This window comes from Aquarana catesbeiana, linkage group LG10 (assembly GCF_042186555.1).
Source record: "Aquarana catesbeiana isolate 2022-GZ linkage group LG10, ASM4218655v1, whole genome shotgun sequence".
NCBI classification, from domain to species: Eukaryota; Metazoa; Chordata; class Amphibia; order Anura; family Ranidae; genus Aquarana; species Aquarana catesbeiana.
The window spans coordinates 70,395,456-70,415,752 of record NC_133333.1 but is presented as its reverse complement, the minus strand read 5'-3'; the positions used below and the strand labels follow the sequence as shown (position 1 = coordinate 70,415,752).

Sequence of the window (20,297 nt, the reverse complement as noted above, 5' to 3'; positions counted from 1 at the left end):
CACAGGACACAGAGCCTCAGTAATTATTGATGGGATGTCCCAGAGCAATGCTATTTGAGGGGAGGGGACCACACAAAGTAGGGTGTAATCAGACCTGAGGACCTCGTACCGCTGCCTGCAGCACACTACACCCAAAGGCGATATTCTCATGCCTTCCCACATCCACCTGATAAAATCTGGAGAATGTATGGACTGAAGACCAGGTTGTGGCCTTGTAGATTTGAGCCATAGAGGCCCAGTGATGCACCGCCCAAGAAGCACTAACAGCCCTTGTGGAGTGTGCCTTGATTTGAAAAGGTGGAATTTTCTGTTTCAAACCGTAAGCTAAAATAATCATTTGTCGAATCCATCTTGAAATAGTAGACTTGGCTCTGCCTGTCTTCTATTGGGACCTTCTGGCAGTACGAATAAAACATCTGTTTTGCTTCCAGATAGGCCTTGACTGCTCTTACTACATCCAAAGAATGTAGTGACCTTTCTTCCGTAGAACAGGGATTTGGAAAAAAGGAAGGTAGAACAATATCTTGGTTTGGACGAAAATCTGAAACCACTTTCGGTAGAAAGCTAGGATGAGGGCGCAATACCACTCTATCCTTGTGTATGATTAAATAAGGCTCTTTACCGAAAAGAGCTGCTAATTCTGATACTCTTCTAGTAGAAGAAATGGCTACCAGAAAAAAATGTAACTTTCTTGTCAACAAGACCAAGGGAATTTGACGTATTGGTTCAAAAAGGCTGTTTCTGTAAAACTGACAGAACCAAATTCAAGTCCCAGGGGTTTAGGGGCACCCTAACCGGAGGATTAGGACGCGTTACCCCCTGTATAAAGCTTCGGACTAAAGAATGCACAGCAAGCAGCCGTTGAAATAATACTGACAAGGCCGAGACCTGGCCCTTGATGGTACTCAAGGCCAGCTTCATTTCTAATCCCATTTGTAGAAAGTCAAGAATTCTACTTACGACATATATTCTGGGATGCCAAGGCATGGATACACACCAGGAGATCTAAGCTTTCCAGACTCTTATGATAAATCATTCTGGAAGCTGGCTTTCTTGCATTGATTAAGGTACAAATCACAGGACCTGAAAGCCCACGACTCTTCAGAACGTGGGTTTCAATAGCCAGACCCTCAAATTTAGCGTTTGTAAGGCAGGATGGAACACTGGACCTTGGGATAGCAGGTCTGGACGCGACGGTAGGGTCCACGGGGGACCTACTGCCATCTTTACTATTCCTGCATACGAAGCTCTTCTGGCCATGCTGGGCCAGCAGAAGTACCAACTTCCTTTCCTGCCTGATCCTGCGAAGAAGTCGTGGCAGTAGCAGAATAGGAGGAAATGTAAAAATCAGGGAGAATTGATGCCATGGAGTCACCAACGCATCTGTCCCGCATGCAAGAGGATCCCTTGTTCTTGACACAATGTTATGAAACTTGTTGTTGAATCTGGATGCAAAGAGGTCTACATCCGGAACACCCCCATCTTTGGCATATGGCCAAGAAGACGTCGGGGTGAAGAGACCATTCTCCTGGGAATAACTGCCGGCGACTCAAGTAGTCCGCCTGCCAGTTCTCTACTACCGGAATGAAGATTGCCGATATTCACGGCACATGCTTCTGCCCAGATTAAGATCTGGTTTACTTCTCCCTGGGCTGCACGACTCCTGGTGCCTCCCTGGTGATTGATATAAGGCACTGCTGTGGCATTGTCGGACTGGATCCTGACAGAGCAACCCTGTAACCTGAGTGTCCAGGCCTTTAGAGCTAGATACGCCGCACGGATCTCTAGAATGTTGATGGGTAAGGTCCTCTCTGTCTTGGACCATCTCTCTTGGACAGACGACTGTTCCAGAACTGCTCCCCAACCCGAAAGACTGGCATTTGTTGTTACCACTGTCCAGGCAACTGGAAAAAAAGGGTTTTCCCTTTTGCAGATTTTCGGGTATCAACCACCAACTGAGGCTCTGACGCACTGTAGGAGACAGACGCATCGGGAAATCCAATGCCTGAACCTCCTTGTTCCAGGCAGACAGGATACTGTTTTGCAGCAGTCTCGAATGAAACTGAGCATAGGGAACTGCTTCGAACGAAGCCACCATCTTCCCCAGTAGCCTCATAAAGGCGAATAGAAGGATCTTTCTTTGCCCTGACTACCTGAATCAGTTCTTTATGGTACTGATCTTCCTGGGGTAAAATACCCTCTTCTGGGCTGTATCTATGACCTGACCGAAATACTCTAGTCTTCTTACTGGTTTCAAAGAAGACTTTTCTGAGTTGAGGAGCCAACCTAGGCATTCCAGGTAGTTGACTGTGGTGACCAAGCTTTGGTCCAAGCAGGCTACCGAGCGGTCTATCAAGAGCAGGTCGTCTAGGTATGCTATTACCGTTATACCTTGGGCCCTTAATCTGGCCAACGGAGGGGCCAAGATTTTTGTAAACACCCGAGGTGCAGTAGCTAGCCCGAAAGGCAGAGCTATAAACTGAAAGTGGCGTCTTTATACTTTGAAACGCAGGTACTTTTGATGAGCAGGGAAAATAGGTACATGCAGGTATGCGTCCTTGACGTCTATTGATGCCAGAAATTCTCCTTCTTGTAGGATGGAGACTACCGACCTGATCGATTCCATGCGAAAGGATCGTATCTTTAGGAATCGGTTTAGATCCTTGAGATCTAAAATAGGTCTGACATCTCAATTTGGTTTTGGAACTGTGAAAAGGTTTGAATAAAACCCCAATCCCTGCTTTTGCGTGGGAACAACCACAATAACTTTTTGCGACAATAGTCGCTCCAATGCTAGAAGAGAGACTTCTTTTTCTCTGGGTCTCTGGGAACATTTGATCTGAGGAAACGGGGAGAGGGGAATTCTCGGAACTCTAGTTTGTAACCTAGAGTTAATGTGGACATCATCCATCTGTCCTGGAAATCCTCCTACCAGAGCCTTGAGAACTGTAGCAGTCTTCCCCCCACCCAAGCGAGCAGGGGCACTCCTTCATAAAGAGGCTTTAGCTTCTTGTCTAGTAGGCTTCCTCCCACAGGACTTCTTTTGTCCCTGGGTCAACTGAGATTTATTTCTTGAGCCTGACGGAGGAGGCCGTCGCGACTGCCTGGAGGCTGATGCTCCTGGCACTGGAGACTGTTTAAAAGAGGGACGTATACCAATTCCTCTCCGAACAGCCTTGCACCATGAAGGGGCCTTCTGCCACTGAACCTGCCAAGAAAAAAAACACTTTTCAACAGGAATTCCAAATTCTTATCTGTTGGACCCCTAGGTATCTGAGCATTGTCGACAAGACAAGCCAGACTTATATACGGAGGAAAAGCATGTGTAGTTTGAGGAGGCTGCAGTGAACTCAAACCAAAGGTGGGTTCTTTAACTGACTCAGATACGGGTAACCTGAATGTGGAGCGGACCAATCCAGCCAAAATTTGCACTAACACCTTCTCATCCTGAGAAGCTGAAGAGGGCCCTTCTCCACTTGATTCCTCAGAAGAGGAGTCAGAAGTCTCATCCCGATCCTCTGAGAGGGATTCCTCTCCTTTTTCCCCAGAGTTCCTCTGCTTGAGGGTCCTGGGTAACAGAGGGAGACCTAGTGCGTTTTCTTTCACAGAGTAAAGATGCAATTAAGGCCACCAGTCTTTTCTCTAATCCATTAATGGTTGAGGAAAGAACCTCCTGTGTAATGTATACAGGAGCTGAAGTGCCAGAAGCAGCTGCAGCCCCTGACCCCGACGGCTCACCCTGGCCAGCTTCTCCCGGTCCTTCAGGGGGGAAGGTGCTGCAGAAGGGGGTCCTCAGAGCCTGAGGGAGTCCCTTAGAGCCCCTATTTTTCGGGGTATATGTACCTCTTTTGCCCCTAGTGCAAAACACAAAAAGCAGAGGCACTACCAGAATGCACTGACTGCTGAGCAATGTAGTTCAGCAACTGCCGCTGCAACCAAGTTTCAGTCTGGTGCTCAAGTAAATGTTGCCTGGGAATGCCTGTGCCTCCCACCTCACATGCGCCCGTCTGCTCTGTGTCCCTCCATAGGCCGTGTGCATCTGAAAAGAGTGCACCTTATAGCCTGTATGCAGCCTGCAATTTGAGCGTTTCACCATGCCGACATTGCGTTAACGCTCCTCCCCCACCCCCCTGCCACCCCTCCTGTCCCCCCTTCGTCCTTTTTTAAAAAAAAAAAAAAAAAAGACTGTTTCCCGCGCGAGCCAAGGCTCTAGATCCTCAGATAGCATAGGTAAGGCAGGGCGGAGGAGATAGGAGGCCGCTGTAATGGCGGCGGCGTGCGGTGCGGCATACGACAGCTTCCCTGTGCCTTTACCTAAGCCTTGGGGGGAGAATCCCTGTAGGAAAAAACCCCCATTCCCACATCCTACCTGGAGCACGGCTTGGAGGAGCATACAGTGTGGACACTGAGACAAGACAGATGAAGCATGAAAAAGGTATGTGCTCTTGGCAGCCCCCGGTGGTGATTATAGACATAGCATACATTTGCTTAAAAAATCTTATAAGAACTGGATACATTCTTAAGGCGTCTCCCTTACCTTATCCAGCTGCAGGGTTCTGTTGCAACAGATGCAATCTTCACCTCTCATGGTGGGCTCCGTTTAGAGAAACCTTCAGAGACTGGTGCCCCCTTTGAATAGGAAGATCCACAGTTCTGGCCCCGTAAAGCACCCCGCCAGGGATATGGCTGAAAAAAACAAATCCTGGATCCCGGGGTCCAGCTCTTTAAAAAGAGAAGCGTTACAGGTAAAACCTTGTTTCTTCGGACACGAGGCCCCGGGTACCATCCAATTCGCCCTGGAAAAGACACTTTGAATGGATCCGGCTGCATGGCTTGCCCCAGTATAGGATATTCCTCTGGAGCTCAGCAGCACATCTTATTCATGATCAACACCTAAGACACTGGCGAAAAAACTGAGGTATCCCCAGGAAGGGGAGGGGTTTTATAGGGGGTTGAACTTCCTGTCTAGGGTGTGACCAGTGTCCAATCACCTAATGATACCCTATAACCCATCAGTAATTACTGAGGCTCTGTGTCCCATGATGTACGAGAAAGAAAAAACAATTTCCTAGTCAATAGGATCAAAGGAATATGCTTAATAGGCTCAAAGGGTTGACTCTGTAGAGCTGAAAGTTCAAGTCCCATGGGCACAAGGTGGTCTAATTGGTGGCCTTAAATGTAGTACTCCCTTGATAAAGGTTCGTACCAATGAATGAGACGCAATTAGCCTATGGAAAAAAAAATGAGAAGACCGAAATCTGTCCTTTAATGGTTCGTAAGGACAAGTTTAAGTCGATTCTTGCTTGCAGGAAGGCAAGAACCCGCCCAATTGTATACTTGCAAGGGTGCCATCTTCTCTTCTCACACCATGAGATGTATAACTGCCAGACTCTATGGTAAATTTTTCTAGACACTGGCTTTCTAGCATTTATCAAAGTAGCCAGAACAGAACCACTGATACCACGGTCTTTTAGTACTCTGGTCTCAATAGCCATGCCATCAAATTCAGCGACCGTAAAGAAGGATGGTATATTGGACCTTGGGACAGTAGGTCTGGACGGAATGGAAGACACAATGGGTCCCCTACTGCCATCCTCACAATCTGTGAATACCAAGACGTCCTTGGCCACCAGAATTACTGTTTTCTGCTTCATCTGTATCCTGCTTAACAGGTGCGGCAGCATCTGGATCGGAGGAAAGGCGTAAATTAGAGAATACCGATCCCAGGGAACCACCAATGCACCTATCACGTACCTTGTGGACGAGCCCGACTTGCAGGGGATGGCCTCTCTTGGTAGGGTATACAGGAAGCACAAGAGTCAGGAGTGGCACGAGTGCCTGGCAGGATCAACAGCAGGAGGTAGGTCTGGAACTCTGGAAACACTGTGCAGTGGAGATTAAGCTGAGCTGGTAGGTAGACTGGAACACTGGTGCAGCAGACTGGAACTGGATAGCAGGCTGGAACACACAGGACAGCAGACTGGAACCACACAGCAGACTGGAAGGTCAGACAAGCCGGATCGATAGCCAAGCGGACTGTAGATGAGCCGAAGGGTCAGGCAGAAGAGTGGACAGACAAGCCGGGGTCAGATGCAGGCAGAAAGCAGGGATGGTCGGAGACAAGCCGGGATCAGATGCAGGCAGACAGCTAGGATAATCAGGAACAAGCCGGGTCTAGTACAGGAAACAGGTTCTCAGGAAATGCACACGTAATGCTGTAGAGCAGACAGCAAGATTCTCATGTGACAGATCAGTTTAAATAGCCCGCCTGGCGCGCATGCGCGCAACTGCCCGCACAGGGTGTCTGATACTGACAGGACTTTCCTGACAGCACCCATCCCCACGGCAAGTTGATCCCTGGTTCTGGACACAAAGCTGTCCACCTTGGCATTGAACCTGGATGCCAGGAGATCCACCTCTGGCATCCCCCAACACTGGCATATTTGAAGAAAAACTTCGGGGTGAAGGGACCATTCCCCTGGCAACAAATGCTGACGAATTAGGTAGTCTGCCTGCCAATTGTCCACCCCTGGAATATAGACTGCCGACAGATATGGCACGTCTCTCTGCCAAATTCAGTATATGATTTATTTCTTTTTGGGCTGCCCAGCTCCAGGTACCCCCTTGGTGGTTGATGTATGCCACCACTGTGGAATTGTCGGACTGGACTCTGACCGGAGACCCCCAAAGCCTGGCCGTCCAGAATATGAGGGCCAAGCGAGCCGCTCGGATTTCCAACAGATTGATCGGTAAGGTTTTTTTTTTATCTGGGACCATTTTTCCTGTACGGAGGCCTCTTCCAATACTGCTCCCCAGCCGAGACGACTCGCGTCTGAAGTTACCACCTTCCAAGTTACTGGTGGAACGGACTTCCTATTTTTTAAGTTGCTGGTCTTTGACCACCAAGACAAGAAAGGTCCTGTTTTACCTTTGGGGATAGAGATATTGGATGATCCAAGGCTAGGACAGACTTGTCCCAAGCCTCCAGGATCGTTCTCTGGAACAACCTGGAGTGAAACTGCGCATAAGGAACTGCGCTGAAAGATGACACCATATTTCCCAGCAGTCTCATGCATAATCGAATTGAGGGTCTTTCTACCCTTTTGACTTTCCTGACCAGCTCCACTATTGAGGTGACCTTCAAGGGGGGTAAAAACACCCTTTCCTGGGTCGTATCCAGGATCAAGCCTAGATATGTCAAGATTTGAACTGGATGAAGAGCTGATTTGTCCATATTCAGAATCCAACCTAGGCATCTCAGAACATGAACTGTAGTTGAAACGTTCTCTATCAGGTTGGAATAGGACTGGTCCTTCAACAGAAGGTCGTCCAGATATCCTATCACCGATATCTTCCGAGACCTTAGAGAGGCCAATACCGGAGCCAACACCTTTGTGAAGACTAGAGGGGCCGTAGCCAGACCGAACGGTAGTGCTACAAACTGGAAGTGACACTCTTCCACTGAGAAGCGTAGAAACCTTTGATGTTGTCCGAAAATCTGTACATGCAGGTATGCATCCTTGATGTCTATGGATGCTAAATAGTCCCCTTTTCTTAGAGATGCTATTACTGAACGACCCGATTCCATCTGGAAGGTTCGGACTTTTAAAAAGGAATTGAGGGATTTGAGGACCAGAATGGGCCTTACTTCCCCATTTGGCTTCGGCACTGTGAATAGGTTTGAATAAAACCCCTTGAACTTTTGTTTGTGCGGAACCTTGATAATCACACCTTGCCTTTTTAGCTGTTCTAAGGCTAGGAATAGGCTTTTCTTCTTTTCTAGATCCGAAGGAACTGTTGATCTCAGAAATCGATTTGGGGGAAAATCGCGGAACTCTATTTTGTAGCCCTGCGTTATAGTGGAGATAACCCACTTGTCCTGTACCCACCCTGCCCAAGCATCTGTGAACCGCCGCAGTCTGCCCCCCCACTGAGGGCGCCCCTTCACAAGGCGGACTTGGCATTGGCCTTATTCGGCTTCTGAGTCCAAGTTCTTTTCTGACCCTGAGGTCTTTTAAAGGCAGGTGGTTGAGGCCGTCGATACTTCTTGGGAGAAGATGCGCCTGGCCCAGGAGGCTGCTTATTCCTTCTTTTCACAGGAAGCAAGGAGCTCTTTCCTCCTGAGATCTTTTGGATATACTTATCCAGATCTTCTCCAAACAAATGTTCCCCAAGGGAAAAGCCGCAAGTAGCCTCTTGCATGGCATCTCGGCTGACCAGTTCTTTCTTTTTCAAAACTCTGCGCATATGCACTGAGAGTAGCGCAAAGCGAGACATCTGCTGGATTGAGTCTTTTAATGCGTCCACTGCAAAACACAAAGCGCGAGGAAGTTCTGTCAATTCATCAGAATATTCCTCCTGAACAGGTAGGTTCCTGACCAGTCTTTTAACACGGTCCTTCAGGGATTGACAGATCCCAAGAGCCAATTGTACTGCTGACCCAGCCACCACAAAGGAGGCCTTTAGCAAAGATTCCAGCTTTTTACCTGCTGGGTCTTTAAACCCTTGGGCATTATCCACTGGACAGGTTAAGCTTTTATTTACTGAAGAAATAGCAGCATCCACTAAAGGTGTATCCCACCTTTTTTTTAAACTTTTCCTCCATCGGGTACAAAAAAGAAAACCTTTTAGGAGGTAAGTATACTCTGTCCGGATGTTCCCAATCAGCGTAAATCAATGGATGCACAGGAAACGCCTGAGAACCTTACAGAGGTCGCAAGGATCCCAATGTAGAACAGGAAATTTCTGGCCTTTGTACAGCGGGCAACTTGAAACCTGCTCTTACCATTTCGGTTAAAGACTGGATAAACAGCTTTTGGGATTGCGAAGCCGTCAACGGTTCCTCCGAACCTGAGTCCCCTGCAGAGGACTCCTCTGCTTTGGCATCTTTATCCCCTATGGCTACCTCCTCAAAATCCTCTGCCCATTCAGGATCCAAATCACAAGGACCCAATTGGCTAAGGGAGTCCTGGTGCTCAAGTGACTCAGCACTGGGACCAGGCTCAGGAGAGGGAGATCTATTTTGTTTCTTCCCTCCCTGCATTACTGAGGCAATCATCCCCGCTATTTTGCCTTCAAGACCAGCGAGAGCTGACGTTAAGTCATCCTTAGTAACATAAGCCGAAGCAGGGACATTGGTGGTGGCCACAACGCCTGACAAATGCAATGGCTCAGCCAGGCCAAATGCCACAGGTCTTTCAGGGGAGACAGGTGCTGCAGTAGCCTGAGGTTGATATCCTGTTTTTGAAGGAGTCACTTTAACCCCTGGATTAATCCTGCTCCCTGCACCTCGTTTTCTGGAAGACATGCTTACAAGATTTGAGGAAACTTACTGTGCTATATGGCTGTATACAAAGCCTACTGTAGCCTCCTTACAAAGTTTGCAAATGCCCGACTCACGCGCCCCGCTCTGTGTCCCACTGCGACCGGCTCCTCTGAGCCTTAACGAACAGTACTGACACACGCAGGTGCCTGACTTCCCTATGCATGCGTGGTCATGTGACTGACGTACGCACGCCCAGGACTTACTGCGCATGCGCACGCCCTCGGGAAACACGCGGTCGCAATGCCGCCATCCCGCACGCTAGAGCGCGCGCAGGAGGGAGCGGGTTGCGCACGCACGCGCCGTCTGCACGCGCCGTCTGCACGTGCGCGCTACCTGCATGCACGGTCCCGCGGCCCTACGCGCAGTCCCTAACAGGGAACCTAGTCTGTGCAGCCGCTCTCCGGAACCACCCAGTGGACACAAAAGGCACTACAATCTGGCATGCAATCTGACATAGCATTACTTATATAAATAATGAAATAAAATGGGGCCTCCAAAAGGAAGCACTCACTGATCCTCGCAGCAGAGCCTGAAATAGGCCCAATCTTCCCCATCACCATGGGTAACGCCACTGAGGACCTTCAGAGACCGGGTCCCCTTTTGTTTTAGGGTCCACACCCCTGGACCTGTAAAGCACCCTTTAGGTTTCCTTGGGCAAATAAAAGACCAGGAATACCATATCACAAGGGTCCAGCTCCATAAGGAAACATTACAGGCAAGACCCTGTTCTTGAACCAGGGCTCGGGTACCATCCACTTTAGCATGATATGCCATCCGAATGGATCTGATTATAACATCCTCACTGGGACATTATCTGAAGCAAGAGCTCTCACAGCCGTGACCATCACCTTCAAGACACTGACAAAAAACTAAAGGTACTTCCTGTATGGGAGGGGTTATATGGGAGGAACCTTCTTACTATTGGTTGCCAGTGTCCAATCACCTAAAGGTAGCATATAAACCCAGATAGTCATTACTATGGTGCTCTGTGTCCCGTGATGTACAATAAAGAAAAATCGATTAATCGAACATGAAAATTTTAATCGGTAACAGCCCTACTGAAAACCTAAGTAAATTCGTAGATGCCCAACTTAGACCCTATGTACAAAACATCCCATCATATATAAAAGATACGATACATCTTTTAAAAAAACCTAGAAGACATTCAACTTACCCCAGATATCCTATTAGTGGCTATAGACGTTAAGGCTCTCTACAGCTCGATCCCCCACCATCTAGGAGTCGCAGCTGTGAAGCACGTACTCTCACAGTCCCCTAAGGATGATTGGAAAATTAGGCAGTTCATCACTGCCTCTCTGGAATTCATTTTGTCACACAACTGCTTTTTCCTTCAACGGTTCCCACTTCCTCCAGGTGCAGGGAGTAGCGATGGGGACTTGCTGTGCCCCATCCTACACGAACCTGTACCTGGGAGAGTGGGAGCGGTCCCTCCTAGAGGATGAAGATTTGGTTACATTGATGTGCCATATCACTCAGTGGTATAGGTACATTAATGACATCCTCATCATCTGGGAAGGATCAGTGGATTTACTCAACACTTTTCTGGCCATCAACAAAAACAACTTTAACCTGTTTTTCACCATGTCCTTTAGCAAAGATATGATCACATTCGTGGACATCACCATTTCCAGGAATGAGGACGACACGCTCTCCAGTAGTTTGTTCAGGAAGCCCACTGCGGGAAACACCGTTCTTTATGCCTCCGATGCACATCCTAGAGCTCTCGTCCAATCTATCCCCTACAGCCAATACCTTAGGCTGAGGAGGAATTGCTCGACCGAGGAGCCCTTTCTTACAGAAGCTGACCATCTGAGGACAAGACTTCTAGATCAAGGCTATTTGCGCAAGTGCCTTAAAAGGGCCTTCAAGTGTGCGAGGGATCAACCAAAGGACAAGCCACCTTTTCCCAGAAATCCAAAAGCCTGGTAACATCAAAGCACAGACCACTCGTATTATCACGAGATACAACAGTCAGCACAAAACAATCAAGAAAACTTTCGAAAAATACTGGCACTTACTCACTATCGACCCAACCTTAGGACCACACGTACTACCATATCCAGTGGTTACATATCGCAGAACTAAATCAATAAAAGATCAACTTGTTCAGAGCAAATTTGTTGGGAAATTCAGATCAGACCCCTGCAAAAATATGGGCACTACCTGTGGCGGATGCAATACCTGCTTATATATGAACACCCAAAAAAATGTAGTACTACCCAATGGCGTGATGTTCAAACCACGACACTACACCAACTGTAAAACTCCTGGGGTAATATACCGGTTGGCTTGCCAATGTAAGTGTTTTTACAAAGGCAAAACTAAACTGGAGTTTTGAAAACGAGCAAGGCGACATATCACCAGTATGCCGACAGCAAATCCAGATCTGGGAAGGCATGTAGCCGACCACCAAGGGGGAATATGCCCTAAATTTAACTTTCTTATTTTGGATCAAATCCATCCAGGAGACTGGAACAAACTCCTCCTACAACAAGAAACCCGATGGATAGTGGAGCTAAATGCCACTTTCTTCCCAGGCCTTAATACCCAACTTAGTTTTAGGCCCTTTTTGGAAGGTTTTGAGTTAGGGGTATGTGAGAAAGATCTCTAGGAATCTCTGTATCCTCTAAATAATTGGTCAATTTTGTGTAGGAACAATGTCCATTGCAAAGACAGATGTGAGGATCTTCTCCACAATATCCTATACATGTTTCATATACAATAATTTTCATGAATTAGATAACTTGACATGTATATCTTACTATTGTCTTTGCTAAACTGTTTTCTGATATGTACCACAATCCTTCACTTCTTGGTCCAATGTGTTGGACCTAATAATCCCTTGAGACCATGTTTGGGAGTCACTACTGGTTTACGTGATGTGCTGCACCTTCTTCTTATGTGCACTAGGCTCCTATAACATCGAGGGGGACCCCTGTCCTCCTGCCATGCTGATCACGGCCATTATGACCTAGTCCAGTGACCATCGCTATGTCATCACCAGGCTGAGCTCCGCTTCTTGCTTATCCAGAGGACCAGTACTCTATACTCATGGGTACTTATTTCAATGGCAACATTGAAGTCATCCATCTTAGTGTGGATCACGTTACATATGCCATTGATATTATCCTCCAGCGCTACCAGCACCTTTATACTGGCTTTGTTTTTGTAATATGAGCGATTGTTGATCCAAGCAATGACTGATTGCCTTCAGGGGCCTATGTAACTTAACTGCTTATGCCAGATGATGTCTTACTAATGCTTTTTACAAAGGGCAGAATTATGTCTCTCTGGAGTTTATATCTACTAATATAAGAAGGGTATTTTGATAACTTTAGAAAATGCAACGTGACATTGCAGGCTATTATTGAGTCTATGATCTAACAGAACATCCAGATCCTTCTCGACCATAGACTACCCCAATTTTAACCACCCCCCCCCCGAAAGTATGATGCTTGTATTGTGTTTAGCCTCTAAGTGCATAACCAACAATAAACCTCATTTGACTCATTTGGAACAGTGCATTAAGGTCTGCTTCTGAGTTGAAGACATCCTGTAAGGACATTCTTCTACTACATAGCTTGGGGTCATCTGCAAAAACAGAAATTATACTTTTAATCCCGAACTCTATATTATTTAATATGTTAAAGAGTTAGGGTTTCAAACACTGAACTTTGGGGTAGACCACTAATAATAATAATCTTAAACCAGAGTATGAACTATTAATTACTAACTTAGTATTACTGAACACCATCTATTCAGTTCTCTACCCATTTGCAAACTAAAATTTCTAAGCCTATAGACTTTATCACAATTAGATGTGCATGGAGAACTGTGTCAAACGGTTTCACAGATTTGTTTGACAACTGCAGTCTTTTGCGACTCCATGTTGACTATTGCTTATATTTTTTTTTTTTTTTTTCGCAAAAACTCTGGAGTATGTTCCTTACTATAGGTTAAACTAACTGGTCTGTTAGTTATATGGCAGACGACCATGCAGCTTTCTCTTTTTGCCAATGTCCAATCACCTGAAGGAAGCTGTATATAACCCATGGTTTAAGACTAAAGATTCTGTGTCCTGTATGACTAAGAAATTAGAATAGCCCTTTCATTCTCTCAGGGCAAAATAGAAAAAGAAAGCAAACATATAGGTGGTTGCTAATGGCAATATTGTTATTCAGGCACTTTTTACAAGGTTAATTTTGTTGTAAACCACACAAACTAATTGACGTTAAAAAGGAGGAGGTCCAGCCCCCCCTCTCCAAAAAATTAAAAGTCAGAATCTTCAAATGCTGTAGCTGCTGACTTTTAATACTAGGACACTTACCTGTCCAGGGATCCCACGATGTCAGCACCCCAGACGATTTTTCGATGGGCTCTCGGGTGCTGCCATCGCCATTCGTGGTAAGGGAAAACGGCTGTGAAGCCACAGTTCCCAGCTGCGCTTTCTAACTGGCCCTGTGGCGGAGGAAGGGGGTCGAACTTCTGGGGGACCCCACCGCAGCCAGGTCTCCCGGAAGTAGGGACAGGTACCCCCACCCCGAAAGGTGCAAAAATGTGGCACTGGAGGTGGGTGGGGGGGAGGGGGAGGATGCAAACAAGCGGAGCTTCCCCTTTTCTGGCCTCAGGTGATACAGGGATTAAAGGGATTAATCCTCCTATATAAGTTGTACCTGTTTTTCGGTTTAAAGTTGTCTTCTCCCCTTTACTATCGTTCAAAGTCCACAATTTATAAAGCGTGTCTGAGTGGTCAGAAAAAAGGGGGCAGAGAGCTGAAATTACACTGCAGAGCTGAATGAAGAGAGCTCTGACTGCTGGTTGGAGGGAAGGGACACACCCCCATTACACAGCACACAGGAACAGAGCTCAGGCTATCCATCAGCTGGAGCTCGCTCCCGTGTCACCTCTTTTCCTCTTTGCATCAGGAAAACTCGTCGGAAGAAATTTATACTACTAACAGAGTAACAAAGCAGCAGACAGAAATGACACTTAGTGCTCTTAATTGAGACAAGTATACACTATAGGAGGGATATACTTTTTTATATTTCTGAGGTTTACAACCACTTTGAGCAGTACCACTGGGAGGCATATTTATAAAGCAAAGAATGGGGCACCTGATAAACATTCATTTCAGGTGAATGTGCTTCAAATTAGAGTGATTCACCATCAGTAAATGTTGCTCACATTCACTGCTTTATAAATATGCCCCTGTGCTGTGCTCTTTGCTATGTGCATCAATATACAGTATAACAACAAGAACATATTTTGTAACAACAACCAATCATATGTCAAAAACAATTTTCCAAAGCAGCTTTTAATTCAGTGGTAGTTAAATAACATTAGCTGCTACAATGATGATACTCTGATACACAAAACACACTGTGAACATTGAAAAATAATACTTACTTGCATTCTTAAAGAGAAATCCCACAGGAATGGACAACAGCAACACACAAAGATATGTTATTTCATCAGGGGACATGGTTCACCTCCTTCAAAAGAAACATACAAAAACAGAAATTAGGATATCCAGAAAAATTATTATTATTTATTATTATTATTATTAATAATAATAATAATAAATAATAAATAATAAATCTGACTTACTTTTAAATTCCACATCTTGGAGTACAGGCTGGATATAGGTAGACCCTGGGTTATAGGTCACTACCCTCAGGTGACTGGACTGGTAAAGCTTTGCTGAACACACCCCTGGGCATAATCCTATAGGTGCAGAGGAGGCCCTTGACTAGGAAATGGTGGTTAGTGTGGCAAAGGCCCCTGAATTGGGGGGGGGTTAAAGGTAGATACCGGACTAGGACAGCAGGTGTCTGGAGGCCCCGGACTAGGAGAGCGGGATAGTGGAAGCCCTCTGGACTAGGAAAGAGGGTGCCTGAAGGACCTGCCAGCTTCAGGGAGAAAGAGCCTGGATCTAAAGCCTAAGCTGAGAAAGAGCCTGCCTGGGCCCTGGAGGGTGAGTTCACTACATAAATAGGGACATTTATCAATTGTCACAAGCAAACAGGAGCAGAGAGACAGGTTGTGTGAGATTTATTGCTTGTTTGGCTGTACTCCTGTGGATCACAGCAGTGCAGATTCTTTTGCACTCCTGTGACAAGTTTTCAGCTGACAGCAGGCTGTCGGCTGAGGTCACAGAACTGATCCAGGCTGGGGAAAGATTGCAGCCAAATAGTAGAGATCCACTCCCATGCCTAAACCAGCCGCTCCCGCCCCCTCCACAGCCCAGTGTTTCAGTGAGCTCGGGGGGGGGCAGAGCAGAGAGCTGCTGTCATTTACAGCCAGTGAGCCTACTTGGATGCCCCCATAGCAAGCCGCTTGCAGTGGGGGCACCCAGCAAGGGGTCCAAGAAGAGGAGGGTTTAGGCTGTGCAAAACCATTACACAGAGCAGGTAAGCATAACATGTTTTTTATTTGAAGATAAAACAAGACTTTAATATCACTTTAACCACTTCAGCTCCGGAAGGTTTCCCCCCTTCCTGACCAGGCCATTTTTTGCGATACGGTACTGCGTTACTTTAACTGACAATTGTGCGGTCATTTGACGTTGTACCCAAATAAACTTGATGTCCTTTTTTCCCTCCCATAAATAGAGATTACTTTTGGTGGTATTTGATCACCTCTGCGGTTTGAAAGAAAGAAAGAAAGAAAGAAAGGAGAGAAAGAAAGAAAGAAAGGAGAGAAAGAAAGAAAGAGAAAGAAAGAGAAAGAAAGAAAGAGAAAGAAAGAGAAAGAAAGAAAGAAAGAGAAAGAAAGAAAGAAAGAGAAAGAAAGAGAAAGAAAGAAAGAGAAAGAAAGAGAGAAAGAGAGAAAGAGAGAAAGAGAGAAAGAGAGAAAGAGAGAAAGAGAGAAAGAGAGAAAGAGAGAAAGAGAGAAAGAGAGAAAGAGAAAAAGAAAAAAGAAAGAAAGAAAGAAAGAAAGAAAGAAAGAAAGAAAGAAAGAAAGAAAGAAAGAAAGAAAGAGAAAAAGAAAGAGAGAAAGAAAAAGAAAGAGAACGAGAGAAAGAGAGAACGAGAGAAAGAAAGAAAGAAAAAAAAAGAAAGATAAAAAGAGAAATAAAAAAAAAAATCACAAAAAGCGTATATTGATTGGTTTGCGCAAAATTTAGAGAGCCTACAAACTATGGGATAGAGTTACGGACTTTATTTTTTTTATTCAGTAGACCTAATAATGTGTTCTCTTGTTGGTGCGTTCACCATCTGACCCATGAAATTGTCCTGTAAGATATTTAGGAAATGACGAGCCTTAGAGAAGTGCACGGTTCCTTCCGCCCAGTCTATATCTGGATGATTAAAGTTCCCCATTATAACATTTCCCAGTATTGTGCCGACATCGCGGGCGCCCCTGACAGGTAAGTGTCCTTATTTTAAAAGTATTTGTAGCTGCTGACTTTTAAAAAAAATAAAAATTTAGCGGACCTCCGCTTTAAGTATGGATTAAAGATGGGTGTTACCGACCATCTTCCACCAATAAGAGGGTACATATTCAAATGACATTTCCTTTTAACATACAATCAACCGATCATAGTCATTAACTCTTTATCTAGGCATAGTATTATGTCACAATATACTATATGTCACATTATATTATGCCAGTCAGTTCACTTCTTAAACAATATACATTTACTTGATCAGCAAAATGATACACTACTTAAAAGCGCAGTTCATGTATTACATTGCAAAAACACAAGGGGGGCTTTTTACAATGACTTTTTCACATACTATCTCCTTGTTAGTTGCCATGAGGCTGCAAATTGGATTGATCAACTTACTTACCTTACTCAACCAATGTAAGTGTGCAATGTATGTGTGGAGTGCTGTGTAAATTGACAGCACTATATGGGTACCTTAAAAAAATAGTGATAATTGTAGACACACACCCACACTAACTCAGGTTGAACTGGATGGACTGGTGTCTTTATTCAACCCAATTATGTAACTATGTAATAACCCCAACACTACCCGCTAAAGCTTGTTTCACGCTGGCTATTTCTACATCTGGACCCTCCCCCCTATCACCTGGTCATCTTCTCTCCCAGCCGAGCTGCACCCTCATTTAGGTGCAGTCTGTCCCTGTTAAAGAATCAGTAAACGACTGCGAAATCGGACCAGTTCTCCAGGAACCCAAACCCCTCCTTTCTACACCAGCTCCTCAGCCACTTGTTAATTTCCCTGATCTCCCGCTGCCTCTGGTGTGGCTCGAGGTACTGGTAGTATTTCTGTGAATGCTACCTTGTAGAGCTGCACGATTAATCGCCAAGAATCGAAATCGCGATCTTTTCCCCTTCCCGATCTTCAAAATAGCATGTCACAATTCTTTCTAAGAAGAAGTGCAGAGAATTCTCACAGCTGGATAAAAATAAATAAATCCAGTTTCATCACAATATTGCAAACAAGTAAAAAAAAAAAAGTAGCTTTTTGTTCTTTTAAGGAAGTTTAGCCATTTAAAAGACCAAACCTTTTCTGACATTTGTTGATTACAAGTAAAAAATCATTATTTTCTGCTAGAAAATTACTTGGAACACCCAAACATGATATATTTTTTTTAGCAGAGACCCCATAGAATAAAATGGTGGCTTATTTTATATCACACCGTATTTGTGCAGCTGTCTTTCAAATTCAATTAAAAAAATACTAAAACAGTAACGTTAGCCCAATTTTTTTGTATGGTGTGAAAGAAGAATCGAGAGAGAATCTTGATCTTTATTCTAAGCAAAAAAAAATTGCGATTCTCATTTTAGTCAAAATTGTGCAGCTCTACATACCTTGAAGATCCTATTCCTCAATTTAGCTCCAAAGTACCTAAAATAGTTTAGGACACTCCATCTTCCTCTGACTTTGTCATTGGTGTCAACGTATACCATGACAGCTGGGTCCTCCCAATAATCTGTCCACCAAATCCTTGAAGTGTCGCTCTGCTCCAGCAATGCTGGTCCCTGACTGGTTTCCCCCAATATCACACAATGGGGAGGTATTTATTGGGGTGTTCCAGCCCAGGACCAGCCTCCCTGGCACCCCCCACCCCCACCCTTCCTGAGTGTCGGGGAAAAAAAAAAAAAGAAAGAAAAAGCACACATTTTCTTTGGGTACGTCACACAACCGGGCAATTGTCAATTGAAATACAGCACTGCGTTATCGCAAAAAATGGCCTGGACTTGAAGAGGGAGCAAACCTTCTGGAGCTGAAGTGGCTAACTGGCAATTGCTTATTTGTTTGCGATATAAAAAGGAAAAAGACAGAAAAATCTGAAAAAATAAAACATAAAAAAGTTTTCATAACGTTAGGCCAAAATGTATTCTGCTACATGCCTTCGGTATAAGAAAAATCCCATTAAGTGTATATTAATTGGTTTGTGTGAAAGTTAAAGTCTACAAAACTACGAGATACCAATTCTAGTATATATTTATGTCAAAACCCCAGTGAAGAAACGGATATATTTTCATAAAATTTTAACATGGATGTTTTAGGCCCCTTTGACACGGGGCGGATCGGCTCAGCGGGAGAACGCTCCATTGATCTCCGCTGAGCCGGCGGATGACTCTCTGAACGTATCGCTATCCGTCTGTTCTTAGCAGATCGGATGGCAAATGGGTGGACACATCTCCGCTGACATCCGCCTGCCCATAGGAGTCAATGGGTGGCCCGTTCGGATCCGCATGAAAGACAGGCAGATCCGAGCAGGCTTATTGCGTGAAAAGGGGCCCCAAGCCTGAATAAGCCCCAGAGAAAGGGTCAAAGGACAAGTCAACAAAGTTTCAACCTGAGACATTGTTTTTGTTTTCAATTTGCTGAAGGTCTGTAAACAAGCATACTTACAGAACTGGGAATAGAAACAACGGTTTATGATATGCACACATACCTGAGGTAATAAACAAACTGGCCTGATGTTTACACAAAAGTTGAGTGTGAAGGCAATAGATATATTGAGATGGACTTAGGTGCCTTTTCACACGGACGGCTATTCTGCCGCAGTTAAAAGCATATTTTTTTTTATGTGAAATTCAAGACACCAGGCACTGCGATCAGCTGCATTTGTACATGCGGTTGCGTTTAGCTGCGGTTTGCCATTTCCATAGCAACCCGACAGGGTACCGACTCATATTGAACGGGATCCGACTTGGATCCCTGCCAATACCAGGCACTGTGTTTGGTATGAATCTTGAGGGGGAACTCCACGCCAAATTTTAAATAAAAAACCGGCATGGGTTCCCCTCCAAGAGCATACCAGGCCCTTCGGTCTGGTGTGGATTCCAAGGGGCACCCCCCAAAAAAACGGCGTGGGGGTCCCTCCAAAATCCATACCAGACCCTTATCGGAGCACGCAGCCCGGTCGCCCCCCTCCCCCCCTCCTGAACCGTACCAGGCCGCATGCCCTCAACATGGGGGGGTTGGTGCTTGGGGCAAGGGGGCACCCTGCGGGCCCCCCACCCCTAAGCACCTCGCTGCCATGTTGATGAGGACAAGGGCCTCTTCCCGACAACCCTGGCCGTTGGTTGTCGGGGTCTGCGAGCGGGGGGCTTATCGGAATCCGAGAGCCCCCTTTAATAAGGGGGCCCCCAGATCCCGGCCCCTGGTGCCTGGCATTGGTGGGGATCCAAGTCGGATCCCTGTGCTTGTCGCTTATTGGGAAAGGAATGTTTTTTCCTTTCCTGATGAGCGAGCCAGCTCAGCGCTGCTATCCGCAGCTGACACAGTGCACTGCGATTACCTGCGGTTATGTGCGGATAGCTGCGCTAAATCGCTCCTGAACGCAGTCAATTCTATTTTTTCTATCTGCACAAAACCACATGTAATCAAAACGCAGCTAAATGCAGTGTGTGAATGGGGCCATAGGAAAGCATTGTGTGCATTTAGCTGCAGTAGAAAACGTAGCTAAAAGCACAATTCTATCCGTCCGTGTGAAAGGGGCCTTATGGATACAAATGACAGCAAGG

General features: G+C 45.7%; 1 protein-coding gene across 6 annotated transcripts in view; it reads right to left on the bottom strand.

The window, feature by feature from the left end:
• Positions 1-20,297, bottom strand: part of MBOAT7 (membrane bound acylglycerophosphatidylinositol O-acyltransferase MBOAT7) — a 784,148-nt gene that overhangs the window by 699,265 nt on the left and 64,586 nt on the right. For 3 of the 6 annotated variants that reach the window (XM_073602276.1, XM_073602279.1, XM_073602277.1), the window contains exon 2: positions 14,753-14,838. The exons of 1 other annotated variant lie outside the window; for it this stretch is intronic. In XM_073602276.1, coding sequence (XP_073458377.1) covers positions 14,753-14,828 — 76 coding nt within the window. In that variant the 5' untranslated portion in view covers positions 14,829-14,838. Of the gene's footprint in view, positions 1-14,752; positions 14,839-17,595; positions 17,713-20,297 lie in introns of those variants that run through there. 2 more of the 6 variants (XM_073602278.1, XM_073602281.1) reach the window with 2 other exon arrangements.